This window comes from Phoxinus phoxinus, assembly GCF_949152265.1.
Source record: "Phoxinus phoxinus genome assembly, chromosome: 24".
NCBI lineage: Eukaryota > Metazoa > Chordata > Actinopteri > Cypriniformes > Leuciscidae > Phoxinus > Phoxinus phoxinus.
The window spans coordinates 3,886,597-3,896,069 of record NC_136899.1 but is presented as its reverse complement, the minus strand read 5'-3'; the positions used below and the strand labels follow the sequence as shown (position 1 = coordinate 3,896,069).

General features: G+C 37.5%; 1 protein-coding gene and 1 long non-coding RNA gene across 3 annotated transcripts; one reads left to right on the top strand and one right to left on the bottom strand.

Annotated features, from left to right (window-relative positions):
• Nucleotides 1-132: 132 nt before the first annotated feature.
• dnaaf3l (dynein axonemal assembly factor 3 like) lies at nt 133-4,043 on the bottom strand. 2 transcript variants are annotated; one of them, XM_079600996.1, is made up of 12 exons: nt 3,806-4,043; nt 3,522-3,628; nt 3,330-3,439; nt 3,109-3,202; nt 2,580-2,740; nt 2,313-2,489; nt 1,786-1,908; nt 1,584-1,706; nt 1,158-1,365; nt 920-1,034; nt 744-818; nt 133-622 (listed from the first exon to the last, which is right to left on the bottom strand). In XM_079600996.1, the coding sequence occupies exons 2-12, from the start codon at nt 3,601-3,603 to the stop codon at nt 484-486; spliced, it is 1,407 nt and encodes a 468-aa protein (XP_079457122.1). In that variant the 5' UTR covers nt 3,604-3,628; nt 3,806-4,043; the 3' UTR covers nt 133-483. The 2 variants fall into 2 exon arrangements, with proteins under 2 accessions (XP_079457122.1, XP_079457121.1); XM_079600995.1 differs by lacking the exon at nt 3,806-4,043 and having other exon boundaries at nt 3,522-3,733.
• A 251-nt stretch (nt 4,044-4,294) lies between these two features.
• On the top strand, nt 4,295-5,596 carry LOC306992301. The gene is made up of 3 exons (XR_013796253.1): nt 4,295-4,340; nt 4,919-5,238; nt 5,459-5,596. It is a non-coding gene; the product is annotated as an uncharacterized lncRNA (long non-coding RNA).
• Nucleotides 5,597-9,473: the final 3,877 nt, after the last annotated feature.

The following is a 9,473-nucleotide window of genomic DNA, read 5'->3' as shown; positions in this document are numbered from 1 at the left end:
GTAGTGTTCCCATTGTTGTAAAGTTTGTTCTGTTGTCTTGACCTAAGAAATGTATCCCTTTATTTAATTGTCATTAATGCATTTATTCATTTTATTTATTTATTCAATAACCCATCCACACTTGTTTGTGTATTTGTTGGTCATTTATTAGTTTGAAAGCTAATTTAAGCATCAGGAGCATCAGGAGCATTCACTTCATAATAACATTCATTAAAAAGTTAACAAACATGAATACATTTATATAAAGCTTAAAATCATTAGTTAATGTACATACAAGAAGCTAGAAACTATATAATTATATACATTTTCATATTTAAATGTTTGTTAAAGTTATGAAGTCTTGGTTAATAACATCTCCCATTAAGGCAAATTTCAATTTCTAATCTGAAATTGTCTTTTGTTGTTGTTGTAATTTATAAAATGAATATGACTGATGTAGTGCAGTGTATGTTTGTAAAGTGTGTATCTGAAACTGCGAGTCCTTCAGTCATTTCTCCGTGTGAATACTGCATATGCGTCGCTGCTCTGGTCGTGTGTTGCAGTGAATCCTGATTCTTCAGCGATCTCCTTCACTCTGGCAGCAAAACCCGACACTTGCTCTTTTGAAAGATCCAACAGGAAGCTGAACAAGAAAACCAGTGATAATGAGCATTCAGAGGTTTTGCTTGCAAGCTATGCATCAAAATGTTTGTGGGTGTGTTTGTGTGTGTGTGTGTGTGTGTGTGTTTTTTTTTTGGACTCACTTTGCTAACTCTATTAGCAGAGCAGCATCAGGCGCTGCGATCTCTCTCAGAGAAGAATCGAGCTGATGAACCATACTGAGAAAACAGAGATTATGTTATCATCAGACAGTTTATGCTGGTCACTTAAACACAAACACAAAAACTGTTTCTGTGAGCTGCGAATGAACAGGCTTCACCTGGCTGAACAGAAGATGCTGTTGAACAAGTTCCTGTATTTGTTTTTGAGGGGAAGTTTGTTGAGCGAGTCTGGAGACAGGAATGTCACTTTCACTCCACTCAGGTCCAGCAAATCTGCAAAAACACAAGAACCCAAAGTAAAAACTATCTCAAAACTATTAAAAGCAGCACTGTTTGATTTGTTTACAGCACTTCACTGGCATTAGATGTACATTGTTTTGATATATAGGACGTTACCAAGTGCTTGTGTCTGTTGCTCAGGTTCTGAGTGAGTTAGAGAGGAAGGTGGATCATTCTGTATCTCCTCTTCTGTTATGACACTGTCTGTGGATTGACTGCAGGAACTTGAAGGGTTCGGTACATCTTCATTCAGTAAAGAGCTCCCTCTAGTGGCAAGACATTCAAACAATGCCAGGACGTTCACTTCTGAAATATCCTGAGCCGTCTGACAGAGAAAGATGGCCAGAGAAAGGTAAATCATGATGTAAATATTATTGCAATATAATATATATCATGCAGTATAAATTACAAGCTATAAAAAAAAAAAGTCATACATGTGGTCTTGGACAGAGAAAAGAAGTAATGCAATATAATGACATTTTTTTCATGAGTTTGTAACTTAATTTTGGGGGGTTTAGGGGGGTATTAAAAAGTTCCTGTCACCTTTACATGTTGATTGTTATGTTTCTTCAGCAGGTCTTTGTTCTCGGTCTCTATGCCGAAGGACAGATATGGACTAGAGACGATGTCGCCCCAATATCCTCTAACGGCGACCTGATTTCCTCTCTGGTACCAACAACACACACGTTTTCATGAAAGTGTATCATGGCTCACAACTATTATTGTAGACAGTCAATCTACTTACATGATTGAACACTCGTGTGGAAAGCAGACTCTGATTGGCTGATTGGTAAAGCCCCTCCCTCATTTCAAAGGCCACACCACTTTCCCTCCACTTCACAAACTGATGTTTGCTGATAACGCCACACTAAAAGAAAAATCACAGGATTTTGTAGAACAGTAGTGAGGCAGGCTTCATATCCTTAACTAAAACCATAAAAAAAATGATTTTCACTAAAAACTTTCAATTGCAGTACTAAAATAACTGAAATGGAAATTAATAAAAAGTATAAACGCACACAAAATGATTAACTAGTTATATTAACTATAACTAAATTGTTGTTTCTTCATACATGGAAACATGGAAAAGGTGTCTGCTGTGAATCGCAAATATGTAATTTAGGTGCTGTAATTCAGAAATTGCCTAAACAATCACATTTGTAATAAAATATGGGCTGAAATAAGTCTATTTGGCAAATAACTGTGGAACACTGCTCTGATTGGCTGTCAGGAGTGCAGGTGTATAATAATGTCATGTTATTTGGTACATACGCCTCTCTGGTGCAGTTTCATGCTGAGATCCCAGTCGAAACACCCCTGTCGTGAGTCGTAGCGAGTCCCCAGGTGCTGCCGAACACGGGCGTCCCACACCTTACGCACACTCGCTGGCACTGACGGTGGCCGTTCCCACAGTTTAAAGATCCGGACCAACTCATCTCTCTCCTTAAACTGATGATGAAACAGCAGAGGAGTGGATATCACTGACATGAGTTTGATTATGACATGCAGTATAAACACACATATTAATGTCTGCTGGACCTTCAGAAGGCTTGTGTCAAGGCAAGGATGGGCGTGCGAGTCAGAGGACAGTGTGTTTGTGATGGAGAGAGAGAGTTGAGCCGCGGCGTGTTTTAAAGTCTCTTCCGTCTCTTTGCGAATCTCAGAATTCCCAAACACCTCCAGAAACACTTCGGTCTTTTCTATAAAAAAAAAAAAATACAACACAAATAAACTTCCTCAACTTGATCTGATCTGAGTATACAAACATGAATGCAATATGTGACATTTATAGTGTACAAAAACTAAAAATAATGTATAGAAAAAAAAACAAAGTACATTTGTATTTTCTGGAGATTTTTACACCTTTCCCTAACTTGAAACAACAGGAATGGTCAAAATGTAATATAAAATATAAGTTTATTACATCTCATTTGTATTATATATTTATGATATTCTTTAAGATATTTGCAATATTTTTAAATGTGTGTATACATGTACTGTGTTGGGAATTATTGGTTATTATATTTTTAAAAGAGCAGAAGCTGTCATAATATAAGAAGGTACGTACTGTGTAGACTCATGTACTCGGGGGTCAGAAGTGATAAATGTAGTAGTAATAGTTGTCTGGCAACAACCTCCATACTGTTCTCAATCACCCAAACCTGCAACATGCCACACGTCTCATCATTAACACATGAACATGCACAAAACAGTTATGTTGATGGTAATCATAAAGGCTATTATTATGCTGCATGTACTAGACTGTGAGGTCAGTGATGAATCACACACGTGTAGTGTATCCGAGTCTGTCAGTCCAGTGATGGTCTTCAGGATGTGTCTGGGATCTCCACTGCCCACCAGCAGAACATTCAGCTCTCCATCTGACCTCACCATGTTCTCTGTATAGAAAATACATCAAACAAATGACATTGATCAATATTTACTGTGTTTAGTCAGATCCTGTGATGGTTTATGGTTCACCTGAGTTCAGGAGGTCTCGTGCTGGTCCGAATCCCCACCAGGTCACACACCCCGCGCCCTCGACAGTCCGACCGGCGCTCATTCTTCACGAGCACTAACGTTACGACCTTATAAAACGGGATATCCTGGGATCACGTTTTTAGCGGACTGTTGTGGATTTTGTTTAGCTAACAGCTGGCTGAACTTTATTGCAGCTTAACTTTACAACAACAACAAAAATTCACGTAGTATACACATATATACTATGTAGCAAAGTGTAAATAATCCTCTGTGGAACAACTCACCTCTCGCTTCTCAAACCGGGTAAACGCAAGCTAATGTTTGGACCGCGGTTGCTTAGCAACAGGAAGCGCGCGCCGTCTGGAGTAGGACCATAGACTGTAAAATAAAAAATAGAGTAGGACGGTCACACAAGCACTTGTCTTGATTCAAGAACTCTAAAATGTTACAGTTTCAGATTCATATCTGTTAACTTTGCCCAACTAGTGTCTCGGTGACAAGTGAGACAACGTTGAACGCACTGGGAATTCCTGTTGAAACTCGGGTTATATAGGTTTAAATTATGGTGAGATTCAGGAAAAAACCTAAGCTCAGGTTAGGTTTTTTTTTACATTAACTTAATTTATCTATAACACTCTAAACAGGTAGGCATATACTTTAAAATATCCATTATTAATTACATTGAATAGGTGTAGCATTTACGCGGAAGAACGTAACGTGTCACCTGATCCGCTGACGTGATTAGACTATTTCCAACAGAAATCTCACCTGACTAGTCAACAAGCTGGAGAAAAGATTGTTGCTGTTAACAGAAGGAAGGTAAGTACATTTATTTATTTTGGCAGATAGTTGATACGTATTTTAAGATACAATTGAATCGTGTGTTGAACCACATATGAATTATGAAATTCAGAAATGGACAGGCATCAGAAATTAAAATGTTTAAAATACCTTTATTGTTTTGAAAGAAAGTTATACATAACACTGGACCTCGTTCAGAAATATAATATTTGTTTCATAGTCATACATAAATTGGGTATTTGTGAAATTTATATTTAACGTAACAATTTCATTATCAATAAAACTAGCAAACGGCAGCGTTTATGTATGTATGTAGGCCTATTATTATTTACAAGAGACATATATACGGATTTCGTATACACTTATCTGTTGATTTTTGTTTTTATCGTATCTAAAGCAGAGTTTGCCTGCTGTCTGTTCTGCCAGTAGGGGGCAGTAACATGCCTAATATAGTTTCATGCATTTGTACAAGTTAGGCTACCTTCACTTTCTTTATTCTCTCTCTCTCTCTCTCTCTCTCTCTCTCTCTCTCTCTCTCTCTCTCTCTCTCTCTCTCTCTCTCTCTCTCTCTCTCTCTCTCTCTCTCTCTTCTTCAGAGTTGTCTCTTGTTTGCTATAGTCTGACATTGCATATTTTAATCCTGGAGATGTCGTTCTGTCGTGTCATCTTGAGCCAGTCATCAGTCCTGCTTCAATGGATATTATGTGGTGGAATAAGGATCTGGTCTTCCATTGTAAGGATGGACAGATGATAGAGAGCTATGAGGGTCGAGTGAATCTCTCACTGCTGGATCTACACAATGGAAATGTGTCTTTGACTCTCAGAGATGTCAGGAGATCACAGAAAGGCCTCTGTATTTGTGAAGTCATCCATGAATGTCAAACATTACAAGATATGTTTTTTCTCAGTATCAAATGTAAGTATTCAAATAAACAAGTTTCAAAGATATTCAACATAAGTCAGTTTGAAATTGTTCCTTTTACCTCAACATGTGAACTGATAAAATGCATAGTCAAATTTATTTATAGTTTTCTACTGGACATTGCTTTAAAGCAGCTTTACAGAACAATATTGCAGTAATGTCTTAATGTTACTATTATTCATGTGGTTCACAATATTTCTCTGTCCATCTGAAGACTTGTGATTCCTAATGGCACTGTGACCCTGGAGAAGGCGTAATCTTACCTGTTCATCTCTCACCTGAAACCAGTGCTGTGTCCATGAACATCAGCTGGTATAGAGAGTCAGAGCTCATCTATCAGTATATGAACTGGGCAGGAGAAAACAACTGATAATAACTATGATGAGCACTGACTGACTCTGTCCATCCAGCAGCTGGAGAGAGGAAATCTTAAAATGTAATGTAAAGTTTTCAGGAGTTATCTTCATGACGGATATCTGCAGACTGGACTAGTTCACTTGCAAGTGAAAGGTAAGATGGTGTTTTAATGCATTGAACTTTTCTTCTCCAGCTCATTTCTGTTCTTTGTTCATGGAAAAACACATATTGTTTCATGTATGTTGTTGTATATTTACTGAATATAGCAGGTTAACATTGTATAGCCTATATTTTAGCTTCAAATTTAATTTTACATTTTAAAATGTCAAAGGCAAAGCATGTAATATTTTTACTTGAAACATACAGTGGCCCTAACATTTTTGGATACTTAAGTCATGCTTGAAAATGTCTCAAATTCATAGGATTGGATACAAAATATTAAACCAAGTGGTTTCTGCAAACAAATAACCAGCAGCCATATCACCCTGTAGCGCAAGACCGGTTTCCCACTGAAGCTAAGCAGAACTAAGTCTGGTCAGTACCTGGATGGGAGACCTCCTGGGAAAACCAGGTTGCTGCTGGTAGAGGTGTTAGTGAGGCCAGCAGGGGGCGCTCACCCTGGGGTCTGTGTGGGTCCTAACGCCCCAGTGTAGTGACGGGGACACTATACTGCCAATGAGCGCTGTCCTTCGGATGAGATGTTAAACCGAGGTCCTGACTCTCTGTGGTCATTAAACATCCCAGGATGTCTTTCGAAAGAGTAGGGGTGTAACCCCGGCATCCTGACCAAATTTGCCCCTTGGCCTCTGTCCATCATGGCCTCCTAATCATCCTCATATATATACTGATTGGCTTCATCACTGTCTCCTCTCCACCAGTAAGCTGGTGTGTGGTGGGCGTTCTGGCGCAATATGGCTGCCGTCGCATCATCCAAGTGGATGCTGCACATTGGTTGTGTTTGAGGAGATTCCCCCTTCTATGTGAAGCGCTTTGAGGTCTCAGATAAAGCGCTATATAAATGTAACAAATTATTATTATTATTATTATTTAATGCTTTTCTCAGAACTAGCTTCACTTTTCTGAGCCACTTTTTCAATTATTTTTAATCAGCCGTTCTCTTGGTTGTGTTTCATGGATGTGTTTCTCAAATTCATTTAAATTCTCTACAACTGAAGAATGTTGGTAACCAAACAGTTTTGGAACCCATTGACTTCCATTGTATGGACAGAAGCAAAAAAAAACTAGACATTTCTCAAAAGTCTTATTTTATGTTACACAGAAGAAATATTTTTTTTTACAGGTTTGGAACGGTATGAGGATAAGTAAATAATGATTGAATTTTAATTTTTAGGTCAACAATCTCTTTAACATGTGAACACGTTCCACAAAATGTAACAACCAGCAACGTTTTGTCTTTATTTTTAACAATGTATCTATTTCTTCATATTTTGTATCCTAGCCAACATTTTTTTATTATTATTGAAAAGTGTTTGTGCTATATTTCTTTAAAAAAATTGCCACTTGTTTTGATATTTTGAATTGATATATAATGCAAAGACATGTAAAAAAATATATATTGTGTCTCAAGTTTCCAAATACTTTTTGGGGCCACGACTGCTGTGCTGTGACTCATTAAAAAATCTTTGTTATGATATTTGTTTTGTTATGATATTTGTTTTGTTTTAGGGATTCAGAAGTGTGATTATTGAGACATTGAGACTTACTAAGACAAGTACGGGATGACATTCTGATACTGAAAGTACAACTATTAACAGGAGCCGTAGGTTTGCTTCAAGAAACACTCGATCCTGATGACTTTGGTAAGTCTGAGTCTGAGAGACAATGAGAAGAAAATAAATTCTCCAGATTATTACAAAAGTGAACTATACATAAAGTAAATTGCATTGTTTTGTTTAATACTACAATATAAGATATCACTTTAAATGCATGTTTTTTTCTAATCTGAACGGATGATCAGAGGATATTATAATGTTACTGTAACTAATAAAATGGTAGTTACTGTATCTTTAATGCGAAGAGCTATTGAGATGTTCATTTAATTTTTTGTTGTATTTAAATTCGCAATACAATGTCATTTTTGTATTTTGAAATCATATCAATCGATATCTTGTGATTGTCTGTATGGGAGACGATGGCATACTCGAGTCACGCACAATGGCAGGAGAGACATTGAGACGTGTGTTTGGGTGAAATACCATATACATTACACACAGAATATGTTCTATAAGTGCACCAAACTGCACTTGCCCTCATATACTGATGCTTTTCTTCACCTACTTTTCCCTTCATTAAAATGCTTTTTATTTTAATCTGTGCACTATAGCAAGCAGTTTCAGTGCATTTTGTTAGTTTCTCATTGTCCACAGTATAGTATTGTCTGATACACCAAACCTTGGTATATTTGTTTGGTTATTGTAGATGAAAGGCTGACTTGCAGCATCATTGCAGCTGTATTTGTTTAGTGATTTGGTCTGTTTTGTGATGTCCTGTTTCTTTGCTTGTGTGTCAATATTGCAGTGGATAGACACCATCACGATCAAAACACAAGACGAACAAGAGGAGGGAATACTGCCACTCCGCGGGAGTTGTTCAACCCACTGACACCGAATCAGCAAAGTGAAATAACATCAGAATTTGTCATTTAATGGCTTGGACACGTGCACAAGAGGACCCTGGAGCAACAATGCAAATGGATCAGGAAAGGAGACAAGAGAGCGAATCCACAGAGCAAGAGATATCCTCCACAGATATACAGTCACAGGTACAAGAAAGAGAAACAACACCAGGAGATACAACACAAACACCAGAGAGATCTAGAGACTAATAACTGCCAGATTGTTTAATTATTAAACATAAAGTAGGAGATATACAATTATTACTTGTCTATTAGGGTTAAGCATGTTAATAGAACAATCTTGAAATCCTTGTGTAGTTAATTGACCGTACTTGATGGATGTGTCATGTTGGAGGCTGGAATCAATCACATTTTTAGTGAAATCACAGAAACCACACACTCCCTTCAAAAACAAACATGTAAAAGAAATGTATGTTGATCCACAAATGTGAATAAGCACTGTAAAGCTCGAATTCCTTGGCTGAGGAGTCGCACCATTACTCTTGATACAGACCCATAGGTCTGCGTTAAAACAATTGAATGTTTTAAAATAGAGTTTTAAATTTATAAAATAACTCTGTCGTTAACATTAGCTACTTGAACAGGTTTACAACTTTATACCTCAAATGTGAACTTTGAAGCTGCAATTTGTAAAGCATCTAAACTGACAGTGTTGTGGTAGTTGTAGATCTTACATAGCAACTTGATAGCAGCTTGTTTTTTAAAGTCAGCATGAAATTGATGTTGTGATAATCTTTTCTTCCCTATTGTGACGAACGAGAAAGAAATGTAGGGTGGGACTTGATTTTGTCCGTGGGGAATTGATTGGATGGTTGAATTGTTGTTTGCGATTGCGGTCATCTCGTGTGAGTGACAGCCGGTTGTCCCGCCTCCACGCCAGTAAACACGTCATCCGATTTTGATTAAAGATCATGAGGGAGGACACATGAATTAAAAAAATATGTGCATTGGTTATTTTTTGTATTAAAGGGATCATATGAGGGTTCTAAAAATAACATTATTTTGTGTATTTGGTTTAATGCAATGTCTTTATGTGGTTTTAGGGGGGGAAAATCATTATTTTACACATACAGTACATTATTGTTGCTCCTCTATGCCCCGCCTTTCTGAAACGCGTCGATTTTTACAAAGCTCATCGTTCTGAAAAGCGCCGTGTGCTCTGATTGGTCAGCGATCCAGTGCATTGTGATTGGCCCGAATACTTTACGTGTGTGAC

Excerpts from the sequence above, each read along its gene's own strand:
- dnaaf3l (XM_079600996.1), bottom strand. The coding sequence starts at position 3,603 with ATGAGCGCCGGTCGGACTGTCGAGGGCGCGGGGTGTGTGACCTGGTGG. Across the intron at positions 3,203-3,329 it reads CAGACTCGGATACACTACAC|GTTTGGGTGATTGAGAACAG; the intron begins GTGTGTGATTCA and ends GGCATGTTGCAG. Across the intron at positions 1,035-1,157 it reads GCAACAGACACAAGCACTTG|ATTTGCTGGACCTGAGTGGA; the intron begins GTAACGTCCTAT and ends GTGTTTTTGCAG.